This window comes from Melanotaenia boesemani, chromosome 15 (genome assembly GCF_017639745.1).
Source record: "Melanotaenia boesemani isolate fMelBoe1 chromosome 15, fMelBoe1.pri, whole genome shotgun sequence".
Lineage (NCBI taxonomy): Eukaryota > Metazoa > Chordata > Actinopteri > Atheriniformes > Melanotaeniidae > Melanotaenia > Melanotaenia boesemani.
In genome coordinates, this window is record NC_055696.1 from 16370147 (window position 1) to 16388491 (window position 18345).

Genomic DNA, 18345 nt, shown 5'->3' on the forward strand with positions numbered 1-18345 from the left:
TTTTTCTTTTTTTTTTCGCTAGTCAAGGAAATGGACCAGGGACCTTTATCTTCAGCAAGCAATCTCAGAACTGGTGTTCTGACAACATTATTACTCAAACCTCTATCAGTAACAAATAAAGCGGGAAAAAATATCTCAATACTTAATGGGTGTTGATTTTATCTCAATTAAAAACAAAATAGAGAAGGCAAATTCCTTGATCTTAAACTATTTTTAGAATATATATATATATATATATATATATATATATATATATATATATATATATATTCACCCATGACTACGACAAATTAAAAGGATGTTTTTTTTATGCTGATAAAAATAATAATAGTAATATGTCCAGCATACTTTGATGTCTGCCTCTGCTATATAAAGCTGACATATACTGTGCTACCTACAGTCCCTCAAATACTATATGTGCTGCTTGATATAATGAGAAATGACATTCCCAGAATCCTAGTTCAGGGAAGAATAAACTCGGGCAAAAGGGTGAATATGTGCAACACACTGAGTCCCTTCCATAAAGTGTTTTTTTTTTATCAAATGTCTAGAACATGTGGTCTCTTGTTCTCTTTCTCCCTATGTCTCTTTTCTCTTTGCATATAGATGATATGCACACAGGCATACACAATATACTATCCAAAGAAGCCACATGCTTAAGCTTCACCCCTTTAACATATAACACACCAAAACTAACAAATACACATCAAACATGTCTGTCTCTATTCTCTGACACATGCACAGGCTTTCTTAGTCTATGTGCATCTCACGTTAATATGAACAGAAAGAATTCCCAATTGCTTCGTACCGTGCCTTTTTCAGCATGCACCGCTACTGTTCCATTTTCTTTAAAGTGAACTTCATCCAATATTGAAGCCTAGTCTCATCTAATCTGAGTTGCTGCACTGGTAAAGTACTACAGAGGAGCAGTGTAAGATGCTCGATTTGTGGAGTAACCGGCTCTTCCCTCTTTTCTCTCATCTCTTCTACTGTATGTCCCCCTCCCACACCCCCTTCCCTCCCCTCTCATGTCTGGTTTCCTTCTCCCTCTCTATCATTTTCTGTCCTCCGTTGTCCTACTCTGTGCTCTTACAGGACTACACTCTGACAATGTATTTCCAGCAGGCCTGGCGAGACAAGCGACTGTCCTACTCTGAGATCCCACTCAACTTGACCTTAGATAACCGGGTGGCTGACCAGCTCTGGGTCCCAGACACCTACTTCCTCAATGACAAGAAATCCTTTGTCCACGGTGTCACGGTGAAAAATAGAATGATCCGACTGCACCCTGATGGCACTGTGTTGTATGGTCTAAGGTGAGATTTTAGTCTCTTAAAGTAACATTTTTGGCTACACGGCCAAGGGCAAAACACAGAATGGGTATAGTACGAGATAATCAACAACCTGAGAGGAAGAAAAAACAAAAAAGTGGCTTTAATAGAACAATGAGTCAACAACTGCTGAATTGGTCCTCAGTAATTAGCTCATTAGAGCTAGATGAAGAAAATTACTGATGTGAAGTGCAATATTGCCCCTGAGTACAAATTGTAATGTTTTTGACCTACTTATGTGCTCATTTACAGGACATATGCACATCAGCAAGCGAATCTCAGGCACTCTGATTTGAACTCTGAATTAATTACCTCACCACCTCACACTCACACAGAGTAGGTAAAGGTGTAAAACCTTGAATTTCAAATAAAATTGATTTACTTCTCTATTTGTCTCAACATCCAGGAACGGTCTCTGTGGACATCAGTTTGCAGGCTAATTAGCTGCTCAGCTAAAACATTAAAATCTTTAAAACCTTTGTGTAAAAAATATTTCAGACACTTAAGATCTTGGTGTGATTCCTGCTCTGCACTACCACCACAGTCAAGCACTTTCTGACATTTTTCTTCCAACATGGGATTGGTTTGATGTGATATTCTACAGAATGGTCAGATGACTGAATTATTTATTCATTGTGCTCATAGTACTAAATAATGGTTAATGCATGAGAAGTCATTTTATAGCATTAAAAATCAGCGTCTTTTACAGTTTATTTATAGACACTGAAGATTATTGTCTTTGGGTTACCAAAAAGTTCATCCAAAAACTATTTTCTGCATATTTGATAAATTAAAATGATATGACCAAGCTGTTTTCTACATACCATGCAAAATCTCTGAGCTACTATAGCAACTGATGAACCAATTTCCTTTTTTCAGCCTCTCAAAGCTATTATGATGACAGTGCACACCCAACACCTCACCAACATCTTACCAGTTCATTTTGCAAATAGGTCTCTGACGCCTGAACTTAATAAAAACAGTTATTTGGAATAGCAACATCTAGATGGCCACCATGGCAGAGAATTGCTTCTGCAGCAGGAGACTGAAATTACAAGAGACAAACAGCAGGAGAGGGGAATGCTAAGGAGAAGGTTGAAATTAAATTTTTATCATAAAGTGGCTATTGTTCTTCATCTTTGTTCATTTATATTATATTACAACTGAATGACAACTGAAGGCATGAGAATAGGATGGATGAACGAGAAAGAACAAGAAAAATTAAATCTTATTTATTTATTATAATATAGTGATTTGTTATCTGAAAGGCACCTATAGGAAGGTATACAAAGTTAGGGTGTACAGTAAGGGTACAGATGATTAGAACAGATGTGTGAAGAGAGAGTAGAGGACAGATGGGAGAAAGTGTTTTGTTGAGATTACATGGTACTACAAAATATCATTTCAGTTTAATCTAAACTTATAACCAAAAAAATAACACATTGTTTAGGACTGTACGCCTTAGGGTTTTTATTCTCTAATGTCAGGAACCAGCGGTGATGGAAAACCCCCTGGGTCTCTAAAACAGGCAATTATTATAAACAATCCACTTCTGTGACCAAAGCTTTAGCATCTAGATGGAAGCAGGATGCAATGCATTATTCAATATGCTAAAATCTTAAAAAAAAAAAAAAAAAAAAAAAAAAAAAACTTTTTATACCCTTCTTCACAATATTCTTATTATTTGTATGTGCCAGAATCTTATCACATCCAGAAGTACTCTGATGACACAGCAATTGTGGCATGTATTAGGGATGAACAAGAGAAGGAGTATAGGGACTTGGTGGCTTGCTGGCTTTCAGCGACTGGTGTGCTGCCAGCTGCTTTGTCTGAATGCATCATGGACCAAGGAGATGGTGGTGGACTATCATAGGTCTAAACCATTCCTCCAGGCTGTTAGCATCAGAGGTGAGGACATTTATATGATGCAGACCTACAAATACCAGGGTGTGCATCTGGATGACAAGCTGGAGTGGTCCCCACATGTGGAGGTGGCCTATTTCTTCAGCGGCTCAGGACGAATGCAGTGATGTTGCAGATGTTTTATCAGTCGGTGGTGGCGAGTGCCATTTTCTTTTCTGCTGTGTGCTAGTGAAACAGCATCTAAGATAACTACAAAAAAGAGACTGAATAAGCTCATCAAGCATCAGATTTTGAAAGTGTTTACAGCCCTTTTACAGCTCTCCTCTTTTCTCATATCATGGTCACAGCAGCTAAATGCCAGCCTTTTTCAAAAGAATGATTTTGGGAAAGTTATCCAATTGGAAAATTATGATATTCATTCATTTATTCATTTTATGTGCCTCTTAGTCCAGTTCAGGGTTGCGGAGAAATTATGATATAGTTCCTCAAATTCATTTAGACTATAGTCATTTTAACTTGAGTGTTTGATTAAAAACCAAAATTCCACACGCTTAAAACTGTCAGTCACATTGTATATATCTGTTGTTTCTTCTTCTCACATAATATGTATTCTGTACAATCAAACTGGTAAAACATGTCTCTTTCCCTTCTGAGCTGCAGTATCATTTTTGTCTGGATCATGAAAAGTGGACAGAAGAAACCCAGAGGCAGCAGATTGTGAGGGTCAAATCTCACTGAAATAGAACAGGAGGAGCACAAATAATGCTTGTGTCAGGTCATTTACGTCAAAACAGATAACCCATATTATCGACCAATCCACTGAATTCAATATGGGAAAAAAATATCTATAATTACTAAGGGAAGAGTTTTGAATATTTTGCATGCAGCGCAGAACTTATGACACATAAACATAGCAGATATTACTTTTGGATGAAGTAGGATTAGAGTCAAACTGGGAGAAGAAATCCATCACCCCTGACATTCAACAGTGTCTAAGTAGGATTTTTTTTTTTTTTTTTTTTTTTACAAATCCTAAATTGGGTCATCGGATCAGCAGTTCTCAAAATACACACAGCACACAAAGATCCAGCACATGACTGTCCTCTGGAAGCTGACTACCAATTATACAGATTTTAAATATATTATGTTACCAGTTATATTAAGACTACATGAGACTGTAATTGCCCCTGTGTTGACAGTCAAGCCATTGTGAAAGCAAGTTATGAGACCATTCATGGAAGCAGGTCAAATGTGAATGATGATAGAGAAGTAGAGATTATGCAAATGATTCAATATGGCATACCATTCCTTAAAAAAACATGAGTATCAATATATATATTATTAATACATACACTCTATTTACTATCCTAAATATATCTAGTTAATGTGATATCTTTGAAACTAGAGCAAAGGAGGGAACATTGGCTTATGAATTATATTTGTTATTATTTTAAAATAGAAGCATTTATGTTAAAAAAAAAAAGAAAATACAAAATCATGATTTAAAGGGCTTCTTGCAGTCATGGAGGTGAATAAAATATTTTAAGACTGCTGTATACATGAGTTACATTGTATTGGTTTTCTTTACTTATTTCGCTTGGGTCTTTCGAATCATTTAATAGTACAAGATAAAAGTAAATACAGTGTCAAGCATAACCGAACATAACAGTCTTTTACCCCCACACCACTTTACACACTCAAGGACGCATAACGAGGGAGATGCTCAGTGCATCATGGGAGGTCCCCCAGCAGCACAGGCACACAACAGCATACCTACAGGATGGCTAAGCATCACATGACCCAGCACTAACCAGCTGTGCAAGCTTGGTCAAAGAGAAAGTTTTAGTTTAACCTTCAGAGTAAAGGGGTCTGCCTTTTGAATCTCAACTATGACCAGAGGCCTGTTTCAGAAAGTAGAATTTAGTAATCCGGGATAAGAGAAAGTAGTGGGGCCTGCTCAAGCCTTTTCAGAGCATCCTGGCTTAATTGGCTTCACAAACTAAGTGACTCAAGTCAAACCAGGTGTAAGTAATCCTACTGAGTGAACATTTGTAGCTGTTTTTAAAAGGCTGGGATTGATAACAGAAAAACTGCTGCTGACAAGAAGTTGCTCCTTATTTAAAAATAAAAATAAACAAAAAAAAAAAAAAACACTCTACCACAGTGGATTAATAAAACATGCTATTTCATTTTACTTCACCACAAATGAGCAACATTTGTAACAGAGACTTACGAAGAATTAAGTTTTATATTGTAGCCTTCTGAGTGGATGCAACCTCAAAGACCTACAGAAGTTCATGTTGTAAATTCAAAACATGCTAGCTAAATGACAGTAGTCACTATTATGTTCTGTCATGTTAAGTTTCATCATTAAGTTCTGGTTTATGTTAGCACCATGACTCTGAGGGGTTGTTTGATGGAGGACATTTCCTCTCTCTAGTATCGCCATTGTTGATGAAATCAAGGCACCCCAGCGGAGCCAGTTTGTTGTTGTCTGTGCTACTCAGTACTTCATGTGTAAAGTGAATAACAGTTTCGCATTTATTTAGAATTAACAGAAAAAGCTTTGTGGAAAGCGGTTGACCAAACTAATGTGCAGGCACATCAACAATAAATTGTACATTTAATTATGCTTAGCTAAAGGCAGAATTGGGAAGTGTTTCTTTTTGGTTTGGGTGAAGTTGGCAAGTGCCCAGAGCGAAAATATGTAAGGGTGCACAAGAGAGAGGAAGAAGACAAAAAATAAATAAATAAAAAGACTGTGATTTGCTGCAACCAGGAGTCCAGATTGCCAGTCCCTTCCAGATTGCGCTGATCTAATTAAAGTCAAACTGCACACTGCTTCCAAATAAAGTGTATTTCACCCATTATGTTTTGATTATACATCTGTGGAGTCACTAATTATTTTTATAGGAATGTACAATCGTTAAAAAATAATTTAATAAAAAAATAAAAACTGACTAGCCCACCCAGGTGAATTAATTTAACAAAAAAAACAACATTGTCTTGATGCTGGGTAGTGTTGCTGGGTGGTGATGTTTTTATTCTTGAGTCGAAATGAACCCAAATGACATTAAACGTATTAAGAATCCATCAGGTGATCAACTTATGATGAAAGAAGGAAAGAGGAAGAGGAGGGTTGCACAGTGGTGTGATGGATAGCACCGCAGCCTCACAGCAAGAAGGTTGCTGATTTGATCTTCAGCTGAGCGGAGATTTGAACCTGGGGCAGTGTCAGTCTCTATCTATGTTGCCCTGCGAGGGACTAGTGACCTGTCCAGGGTGTACCCTGTCAAAGGCTTCAGCTTACCCGCGACCCGTAATGGTCCAGATAATGAATTAATGATAAATATATGTATATACATATACATATATATGTATGTCTATTGCCCTTTCATCTCATATACTTGCAGACTGACAGTGAAAAAAAAAAATGTTCAGGCAGATGTCAGCACGATATATATATATAAATATATATAGGTTGATATCCAGTTGCTGGTGTGTGATGCGTTGCTGTAAAGCAAGACACAGCTTTGAAGTAATGCCCCAGGCTAAAAAAAAAAAAAAAAAAAAAAAAAAAGGTTGTGGACTGTGGTTTCTCATCGTTGGGATTCTGCAGGGCAACGACAGCTCAGGAATTGGGCATAATGAATATACACATCGACACATAGTTTAAAGGTCGGAACTTATGTAGTATTGCTTTGTGCGGAGAGTATGCACGCAGAAAGTCTGTACTTTGTTGATGTTGTTCTGTGTTGGTATTTAATCTATGAAAGCCTGCACATATATCTTTTGTTTTTGTTAAAACATGACCATCATAGGTCTGTTTCAGTAGTTCCTGTTACGGACCCCTTCTGGTCTAGGGGTGGAAGGGGTTGAGTAACACAACAAGCCAGTTTTAAGTTCAAAAATAACAATAATTTATTTACAAAAATGTTCAATAATTACAAAACTTAAAGTGTCCTTATCAGGCAATATAACAACAACAAACAAAAGATGACCTATAAAAAGGAAAACGCACGCTAACCGGCAGCAAATTATAACTCGCTTACAAAAAAACACAAAGGAAACTTAACCAAACAAACTATAGAGTCAAACAAAAATCCATATAACTTAACAAATAATCCTAAATAACAAAAGGAGGGGAGTTTCTCCTAATGAGAAAACTCCCAAACACTCAATCACTATAATTACTGAAATTGCAATCCGTCTGTTGAACAGTTCAGTCAAAATTCTAAAGGTTCAAGAGCCACCAAGTGTCCTCAGACACATAAACCATACAAACAGCTCAAGAAACCACACAACGTACAAACTATTCAGAGAACCCAACACGAGGCGAACTGCGTCCTAGTGACACAGCTGCCATGAATAATGACAGGTCCTCCTATTTAAGGGCGAGGCATCTCTCAATGATTTCCAGCTGGGATGAGCGGGAGCAGTAGCGACCAATCGGTGAGGCGAAGGGGAGGAACTGCAGCTTCTGGTCCACAGCCAATCCCGAAGCAGCACTGGCTCAGCAGCATTTGCATATCCAAGTCTGGAGTGACAGGCTGGAGGCCAATCCAAAAGGCCAGGGGCCGTAACAGTTCCGCCTGCACTTGTATGTCAGATTTCGAGAAAAAGAACAACTAGCTGCCTCCCTGTAGTTTTTGATCAACCAAAGGACGTTTTTTCTGTCTGGAAGGGGATCTTTTTTTTTCTTTTCTTTTTTTTTTTCCACATCAAAATGTCAGCTTTTGATATATTTTCATGCTCATGAAAGGAACATATACTGGTTTTCAACTGTCATGAGATGCCTCATAGGTAAACACTGACAGTGCAAAGCACCTGATTTGAAAGCTAGACCTCCTTGTGTTGTCAATTGTCACTGGCCTTCTTCTTTTAGCAGCAGCTCAATCACCAGTACTTCTCATCTACCCACTGCCTGACAGGTTTCCTTTTATTTGCATGTAAAAGACCTCACTTTTATCAACTTGCATGGAAACTGGCTACAATAACTTCAGGTAACCTGTATCTCCTGTCTCAACTCCAATTAAGATCTGGAGGAAATTGACTCATCCCATTTATAGGAAAATTGTTTTTAAATAAAGTCTTAAACAGTCGACTTGTTTACTCTGCCTGAATCCTGCTGACTGCTGGACACTCTTTACCTTCCTCATGTGTTAGGGTTTGCACTGACCTGTTTTTAGGTTTTAAATTAGTAAAAGAACCACATAAATGTGTCTATTGCAATAAGGGTTTTTGACTTTGTCATTAACCTCCATTTCATCAAACTAAAAGCAAAATAAATAAATAAATTCTCTAAATTATAAAATGCTCTTGTTGAAGTCAGAACCTTTGTGTTTAACCCGGTTGTAAAAATAAGATTATAAATCAATAATTAAAGCAAAAACTGAAATCATAAGTGCACTTGTTCTGCCCTCACTGCATGCAGACAGGTAAACTCTTCAAAACAAAAACCTGGTGTATGTCTTCTTTATTGATGTATCCTTTACATTGCTGACAGGTTAAAAACTAAAAACAAAAACAATGTTTGTACATTTATGACTCAAACTATTAAAGGGGTAGTGCACCAAAAATGTGTTTTTTTTAAGCTGTAAACAACATAGAATTACTTAATTGTGATGAAAACCACTTATACTATTGATAAAATGTGTATTTTGTTATTTATTTGAACAGGATTTTGAGGATAAAAAATGGCTCATAACGCCCCTTACAGGGTAAAATTAGGCTATGTTTTTTGTGACATAGAGAGGTCGTCACGAGAAAATTAAAAAATACCCACAGTCCTTCCCACCCGATGCAAACAGATGGGTCTTCGCCTGGCTGGAATAGAAAACCACCAACGCATATGAAGGAATGTGAACTTACATGGTGTAGATTTGCTAGTTTCAGACTTCCTTCAGAGTTTCTGATTAAATATTCCTGCAATGGGACAGACTTGTGCTTTTGAGGAGTGTCAAAGTAACACCGGACTTTATTCTTTATCTGCTGATACTCGTCTGGTGACAGACAGCAGCTAAAATTGTGGCAACAGCAACTTACAGCAGCACTTCCTGCAGACACAACCTGCCGCGAGTCTCCACAGCTTTCCAGAGCTGCTGGAGCTGCTGACAGGCCAGCAAACGGCTCAGACTGATACGGTTCAGGACAGCCTTGTTCAAGTGTAGCTGAGGAGATTCAGGAGGGAAAACGTCTTCCACCTCAAAGACGCTCTGTGGCCTAGCTGCTTTGTGAATCTCGCTTTGCATCTTGCCTGTGAGCTGAGCTGCTGTCTGTCAATCATTTCTGCCTGTGCATCCCCGACCCGCCCACTCTCCGCTTCCTGATCACTCCACACCTCCCACACCAACCCTTGCAGCTTTGGGCATTTTTCAAAATCGGCAGTGGGTGGAGTTATGGAAAAAGTAGGGGGTGTAGTTACACTTTCAGCAAATTACCAAAATATGTATATTATATATATTATAAGGTAACTGTTGACTTTACAGACATATTCCAAATGACAAATTATAAAGCATCCTACTCCTCATAGCATTACAACATACTCACAAGGAATGCTCTGTGGGTAAACAAACTAGGATGAAGACTGCATCCCAAAAAAACAGCAGCCATGCCAGTTGCTGTCCATAGTCAGCATGCGCTTGTCATCTTGTTCTGACAAAAGGTAAACATTGAACACAGAACTTAATGTGCAGTACCACCACCACTGGCTGGGTAGTATAACTGCCGGCACAGCACTGTCATCCAACACAGTGACAGCCTGCTCCTTTCCCAATCATTTGAGCTTTAGAGGATTCTCTATTTGCATTGTTTTCCTGTATACCTACACACAAACAAAACAAACAAAGCTGGGCATGTCCAGCGTTCAGTGTAGAATTGGTAACTTGCAAAGAACACATCTCCAATTTGCAGTATGCAAAAATGTGAAGGACATTTTCACTGAGCAAAGTTCTGGATAATATTTTTTTTTGTGAAAAAAAAACAAAAAAGCTATACAGATGAGTGGCTTTCTGAGGAGGAGGACAATGAGGATTATCATCCACAATTGACCTCTGATGAGTCTGATGAGTAAGTTACTGTTAGTGAAGTTGCTTTCCCTGACAGATTAAAATCCAAAGTTGGTAAAATCTGTTGGAGGTCAGTACCTCATGATGCACATGGCAGGCCAGCTACTGCAAATGACTTAAAAATGACCCTTGGAAAAATCTGGGGGGAAAAAAAGTGCTGAAAAGAAAAACAGTTTTTGGCCTTTTTCTTAAAGCAAATGTATATGGGTCAACACTGACATGCAGCACCATATAGTAGACAATACTATAGTTAGAAAAAAATAAAGAAAAAATAAACTTTATTTATGATATGTGTTCTAATACCCCTCATATTTTTATTTATTTATATGATTATTTATATTTTATTTATATGATTCTCGTGATGTTCATTTTACCATCTTTTTTTTTACTTTTTTGTATTGAAACCAAGGGACATACTGGCAAAAAATGTCCTGAAGGCCCACACACACACACACACACACACACACACACACAAATAAAATTAATATTTTCATGAATAAGTAAGCCAAACAAGATAACCAAGAGATTAAAAGGAAATCAGATGATAATTGTTTGTGTGTGTGTGTGTGTATGTGTGTGTGTGTGTATTTTAGAAAACTAACCCAAGAGGAAGGTTAAGGCCTTGGCCTTGATATGACCTCACAAGTTTAATCCATCCAGGAACAGAATCCAGAATCTTCTGAGCACAGGCTAGTGAATATGAAGGGTCACTGCAGGTGATGAAACATATGGGGCTCTGCCGGTGCAGTTGGCACTATTTTCATCTTGTAGCCCAGCAACCAAGGATCATGCTAAGACTGAGAGAGAAATGTGGCTGTGCATCATTTAATGGATGAGACAAGTGGGAAGGAGGATAAAGGAAAAGCCAGACAGCTGTTAACTCAATCAGGCAATTTGACACGCATTCACAAAGTGACAGAAACATAACAGACACACACATTACTCCACATAAACATGCAGAACCCTTACCTGTCCCCATAGGCTTTGTTAACAAACCCGGCCGGAGGCAGAAGCCCTTCTAGTTCTACACCACCGACTCTGTCGTGAGACAGAAATCAGAAAGTTGCCAGAAAGTGACCATCAATTTGCTCCTTGGTTAAACACTTTGAAACCACAGAGCCCCATCACCAGCAGCAAATCCATCAGAGAAAAATAAATGCTGACAAAGACAGGGAAAAGACAGAAAGAAAGGAGAATCCATCTAAACCTCTTAGGCTCAAACAACCTTCCCTTCACACTCGGAGGAGGTCGGAAATCCCTGAGGTGTGTAATATGAAACAGCATGTTAATGCTGGAACTCTTCTCTTTGAACTTCTTTACTGGTAATAAAGGGTATATTATGATATCCCTCTCTCTTTACCAATTATCCTCTGTAAAAGAATATTCTTTTATTTGTTGCCTTATTAATATTTTATTCCTTTGTCCTCTTTTGCACTGCTCCTCCACTTTCATGTGGTCATTCAGATAAATGCAAATAGTTAAAAAAAAAAAAATTAATTAAATATATTGTAAATTAAATATATTTGTCAAGACAAGTCCTAATAAAAATTACAAAGGAACAGCTGTAGATTTCAGGAAAATTCACTGTTCAACAGCATCTCACATAATTTACGATTAATATAACTTATTGTTTAATTCACATCTCTCAAAGCAAATTTAGAGCAATTTAATACACTAATGTAAACCAAAATAAAAGCCATGTAGATTTAAATAAATGAGTAATGAAGGTGTTTATACAGATATGGTTTCAATTGAAAACATAAATAAGTACATAAAAATGACAACATATTTTTGTGGTGCATTTTAACCCAAAACATCAATTTCTCCTAAACCTAACCAAACCATTTAGGAAGGAAACAAACATTTTAAGTGACGTCATGCAAATAACCATGAAGGTCACGCCCCAGTCCTACAGCATCCTAGCAAGATGCTATTGTAGATCAAGGCCACATTCTGATTTAAACTACACTTTACCAAATGTTAACTGGCAGGCTGAACAAAATTACTGGTAGTAACTGTACAACAAGGTGATGCCAAAGATTTAAAAAAATGCAGGGGTAAGGGATAAGATTAGACCAGGCACCACCAACCCTGGACCACTTTGGCGAGTGTTCTGTGGGGTTTAGATCCCTGTCGCAACAACGCTGACTCACAGCAATGGGTGATAAACCGCACTGAGACCCAAGCTTTGTTTTTTTGTGCATTTTTAATTTTTGTTATAATGTTTGAAAAGAATATGGGCATAATAACAATACAAATCATTTTTGTTTTGGTAGAAGAAGCAGTTTCTGAGAAAGAAAATATGTCCTTATATGTGGACAATAGGCCAATGTTAATAGATAAAAATAGAAATTTACCAGTGTGTAACAAAGTACAAAGCTTCTGTTTATTTCCACAAAAAGACTAACACCAAGTGTAAAATACAAACGAGACCCAGGTGTGATGAACAAGAAGCGGACAGAATACCGAAAGGGAAGTCCCAACTAAATGAAATAGGAAACAAGACCAGCAACTAAGGAACAGAACAATATCCAACGAAACCCAAACCAAAGTGCATGGATCATGACATATATATGTATATATATATGTGTGTGTATATATATATATATGCTACCATCTGTGAGCCTGGTTGGTCCAGCACAAAATCGGATAATGAGATTCTCCCAACTAACTGCAAGAGACCTGTGAAAGGGGCATTGCTTGGTTATTATGTAACCCTCTAAGCCCCATTGGCCCTTGTAAGGATTGAATAAATTACAGACATAATCACCAACTATAATAAATTCATGGCTAGCCTTAATATGCAAGATGTGAAGTAAAAGAAAGAAAAAGGAGGTACAGAGTCACATAAAGGTGATTATCTTTGCAGTGCAATAGAAGATTGGACTCAAGATGAGACTCTCTTCTTGCACAAATTTGTGTTGTCAGGTGTGCCGAGCTGATTACCCACCTTGATGTGTTGCTCAGTGGCAACTCCCTCAGTGGGAGTCAAGTTTTCATTCATGACGACATCTATGGAGAAAATGGCAGCCTATTACTCACAGTCTCATTCTTATATTAAATACATATAGTCTGACAAATGGCGTAGCTTTGTTGTCTGATTCATGGCTGGCTGTTATCTGTTACTATCCATCCCTCTCTTTTTGTTTTGATAAGTGTCTGGACGGCTAAACATTGTTTTTGCTAGGAAATACTATGCAGCACACAAAATATGAGTGGACATGTGAAGCAGTCCTATATATATATACACACATAGACTGCATGTCCAAAAATTATCATAATTTGGAATAGGATTTGGAATAGGATTTAAGTAGAATTGCATTAAAAATAATTTTGCAACATGCACACAAGTCCACGTTTGACATTTGAAATGTGACATATGCTGGAGTCAGTCACAGGCACAAAGTGTTATTTGTGAATCATTGTTTTGTTAAATTTAGGCATAAGAACTAGATATGGTTAGGTCCCAAAGCCATTGCCTCCTGTACTTGTTTCAGACTGGGGGGAAAATGGCCATTGGGGTAAAACAGGTGTCTCAAACTCAACTTACCTGAGAGCTACTAGAGGTCGAGTCTGAGTGAGGCTGGGCTCTAACAAGTATTCCACATTAAAAGGGGTTGAGTATTAAAAGGAAAAGGTAGAAATGATGAACTCTTCTCGCTCATTATTAACACATAACACTTCAACATGAATGTTTCTTTTGAACATGAATTGGTTCTACAGAACTCGGGCTTTTCTTGCCTACTCCTTGCTGCCAGAGACCTGGGTGTGCGTGATCTCACGCAGCTCACTTTACCCCTCAAACCTGCTTCGTATACTGTATGAGGCCAGAGATGGTCATCTTCAGTTTTATCATTACAGGTAGCTGTCTCTACTATATTTCCTGTGTGTATAGTTCATGAGCATAAACAGGGACAAAAGTGCCACCAGAAGATGTTGTTTTGTTCCAACACTACCCAGACAACAAATAAAATGCTGCAATTTGATGTAGCTTTGTAAAATATATCATTCAGTCTGAGCAGTATTGATCTGTAGGTGGGGTGGTAGTTTAAAAGATGCAACTGTCAATTTAAGCGTATATTAAAAAAAAAAAAAAAAAAAAAAAAAAACACTGCAGGGTTGTTTAGATGTGAAGATTTGTTGATTGAAATGAAATAATTTGCATAAATGATTTTGACATTTTGGTTGAATGAGGCTGTTGGAAAGTTCAGTCTTGACTCATTTGGCAAACATTGCTCATGTAGACTGAAAATCATTCTGGATTCACAATATTGTGATTGTAAATTGCCCTTTCATTTAAGGCTTTCTTGATAAAAGAGATAATAAAACGATTGCTTTACATCACTTAAGACTGAAATGACGATATATTTCTATTCAGAAATGAATGCTGGTTGAACGTGGGGGAAGGAAAAGAAGCCTTAGCGGTCAGCTTTGTGCTCTATTGTCTCGCTGCCTCATAGTGCTTGTATCTTGCTGCAATCTCGCTTGAGGCTCTATCAGTTGAAATACAGATGACAATCAGCTTTGTTTGATCTTTTTTTGCTGTGCTTTGTAGAGTCAGGTCATGTTGATTTGTAGAGCCTCAGGAGTCAGAGATGAAAGTTTGGCTCCATCCCACACCTGCTGCACGGGTTAAATGATTCATGTTTACTTTCTTTCACAAAACATATTGAATGAATTAAAACCAAGAACTTTTGATATTATAACATTTTGGACAAAAATTACAAGTTCATTTGTTTAAAAGCCTACACAATAGGCCCATGTTTTAGAAAATAGAAACAACTTGTTGGTATGTTTTTCAAATCATATACTACCTCATATATTCTCTAAAAATGAAAGTGATTAAACTTTATGTCAAAAGATGCAAAAGGGAGATAGAGGTTTTGGCCTACTGCACCTCTGTTGTCTCAAACCTTGTGCCCAGTTGACGATTCCCAAGTTTGTTTTGACAGAGCACTTGCAGTGAACAATTGTAGCCCATGTGTCCGTGATTTCCAGAAACCAGTAACTGGATTGATGTTACAGTTTTGTGCAACTGCAGTCTAGTGGTGGTAAAAATTAGTTCGAATAACGAAATGTCATTGTCATTAAATGTCATTATGCCATTGCATCTTCCATGTATTATAATGCATGGCATTAAACAAATGGTTAGTTCTATCTTTTCTTTTTTTAGGATTACTACTACGGCTGCTTGTATGATGGACCTGAGAAGATATCCACTAGATGAGCAAAACTGCACACTTGAAATCGAAAGTTGTGAGTAACTGATTTATTATTTGCTAATTCATTTATTTAGCTTAAATGATATGTCCAGCTCCTCAAATATTAGACTGTATATATATATATATATATATCCTCAAGTAACAAAAGACTTATTCTTTTTTATATGGACATCCTTAGAGTTTGTTCTTATAAAGAGAATGTATTGCGTTTGTGTAAGTAAATGCTAGTGATGTTTTTTTTCAGTTGCACAGAAACTGGTTCATTGGTTCAACCATACAAATAGTTGCAAACATATGAACCATTATGATTGTGTTTGTTGTGCATGTGTGCAGAATGTCTGTTAGTTTGCATTCACAGCAGCTCTTCTTAATCAAACCTTTGTATGTTTGGAAAGTCTGGTTCATTTGGGGAGGTGTGAATGCACATCTATATCTGCTGTGCCTCAAAGAAGCAAACTCTGGTCTGCCTAAAAATATAGGACTTGGTTTGCTTCAAGTAGGGGTGTTATTCAACTTATGTGATGGAAAAGGATGTGTGAGTTTTCTTGTTTGTGTTGTCGTCTTTCAGTAATTCTTAACGCAGCACTGGCTAAGGTGAGGAAGTAATATGTTATTCAAGAGGTTCAGTTCCTTTGACTAAATGAAATGTGAATGCAATCTTGGACCAGCTGAATGTTGCAAAAACCAACCGAATTAAGCTCCAAATTACTTTGGGTTTGTCAGATTAATAGGTAGTAATAAATCTGATGAAAATAACTATAGTGTGATGCCTGTCTACATGGTTGTGGTTGTCTAAGTGGACACCAGTAGAATAATAACCATGAGTCCCTTATACCCACATTTCCTTTGGTTTGTGTGAAGCAAATGGACCCTTAGTTTTAAATGACATAAATTACTTCACATTAACTAAAGGTGGAATGAGTTTGAAAGCATCTCTGAATCTTTGTTTTATTGTAAGTTTCATCAGATCTTAATTTATTCAATAATGAATACTGCAACAAATACAACAAACGATGTTTCTAAATTTTTGCTGTCTCACACAGCTGACAACCTAGCTCCAAACTATTACCCCGTTCCCAGAAACCTTACAGTTTTAGTGGATCAGACATTGAAGAGAGATGAAAGTAATGGTGAGATAGAAGGGGTGATCCTAAAGCCTATACCCATGAGGAAAATCAACTTTGCCTACAAAATTAAAATGGCTTTGTTTATATAAGCTTTTGTCGGAGCTCAGCTGGATGATGCTACATCTGAATTCATGTATCATATTAGAAAGGACTAAAAGGAGCTACATTTAATTGCATTTAATTGTGCAACAGAGCTGGAGGGCTTACAGCTGGTTCTGCTGCACAAATGGAATTAGAGCATAAATGAGTGAGGGAGGTTGTTAAAGAGATTTTATTAAGTCAAGATCACAATGCAGGAAATGAAGAAGTGAAGTTTAGTAGGGACCTGATACTTCAGGCATTGGACAATGTAATGTAAATCTATTTGAACTTTCTTAGTGACTGCCGAACACTAAAAGAAATGCTTTCAATTTCAGATTTGAGCTTCCTGTATGTAAGGTAAAGGATATGCACAGCTCAGTGGATAATTTTCAAAACTATTTACCATTCAGACAGAGACCATTTGTCCAGCAGCAGCTTGCTACATCCATTTTATTGAGTGTGGTTACAGTAATGCAGAAGGGTCATTCTACTCCATACTGAGCTAATGGACTAGAATGTGTTTTGCTTGGTTCATGATGGGTACTCAGGGCTCCCCACTTGCATTAGCAATGCATCAAGCTTCTACAAAGATTTATAGCAAATTCCCATTAAAACAGACAGCCAGCTCAAAAAAGAGATACACACAAAAAAATTGAAAAGGGAAAACTTAGGAGAGAAAGACTACTGACAATGGAAAGTGAGCTGTAACTGTATGAGGAAGTGACCCACTTAAGTCTTTTTTTCATCTGGCCTGAATCCTTTAGCGGTAATAGAGCATCATACAGCTTTTTAATAAATTTAAATTCTCAGTCAGAGAAACATTATCACTGTCCTCTTCTCCCTCACAATCCTTCTATCAGTGCCACTTGTTAAGATGCATATAATGTTCTAGCACTAGCACTTTAGGTTCTTATGCTTGTCTACAATCTAATAGTAAACTTTAACTTAAGGGGCACTGCAGCTGATGACCTGCTTTTTTTTTAAATGAAACCTAACCTGGAAAGCTGCTTCAGTCTAGGATGGTGTAGTTTTTTTGTTGTTAATGCTCCATGTTCCATGCTATGCTGTGAGAGCTTGAACTGCTCATTTGAGCACAGCTTAAAGTATAATGGTAAGCATTTGAAAAGAAGACAGAGAGGGACACAGACTGTTTACAAATGAGTATGCCTTGTAGCATAGCTATCAGTACTCTGAGCACACATCCTTCTCTTTCAACTTGGTAACAAGCTTTTTTCCACCAATCACTGACTGGGCATAGTAGCTGTGGCTTAATGTATGCAAGCACTGATATATATATATATATATATATGTGTGTGTGTGTGTGTATGTGTGTGTGTGTGTGTGTGTGTGTGTGCCTAGAAAAAAATATATAACAAAAAGATAATAATAAAAGCAAGAACACAAACAAATTCCCACTCTGGGACCTGAAGACAACATAAAGGAGCGATGTGCTTGTCTCTGCTGTCTTAGATTTTGTGTTGCACTCATTGGATTGGAAAGTTTGTTTTAACACCAATCTCTCTTCTAAGAAATTCCTGAGTATGCTTATTTGGACTGCCCTAACCATATCTGTCTTTCTTTGTCTCTTTCTTTTTCTACTTTCATGCATCTTGTGGGCCTATCATTTTTAGCTTGTTACTTTATTTGTAAGAAG

General features: G+C 37.4%; 1 protein-coding gene across 1 annotated transcript in view; it reads left to right on the plus strand.

Moving 5' to 3' along the window:
- LOC121655010 (gamma-aminobutyric acid receptor subunit beta-2) overlaps positions 1 to 18345 on the plus strand; it is a 59670-nt gene that overhangs the window by 26973 nt on the left and 14352 nt on the right. The window contains exons 4-5 of the mRNA XM_042009433.1: positions 1096 to 1316; positions 15435 to 15517. Coding sequence (XP_041865367.1) covers positions 1096 to 1316; positions 15435 to 15517 — 304 coding nt within the window. The remainder of the gene's footprint in view (positions 1 to 1095; positions 1317 to 15434; positions 15518 to 18345) is intronic.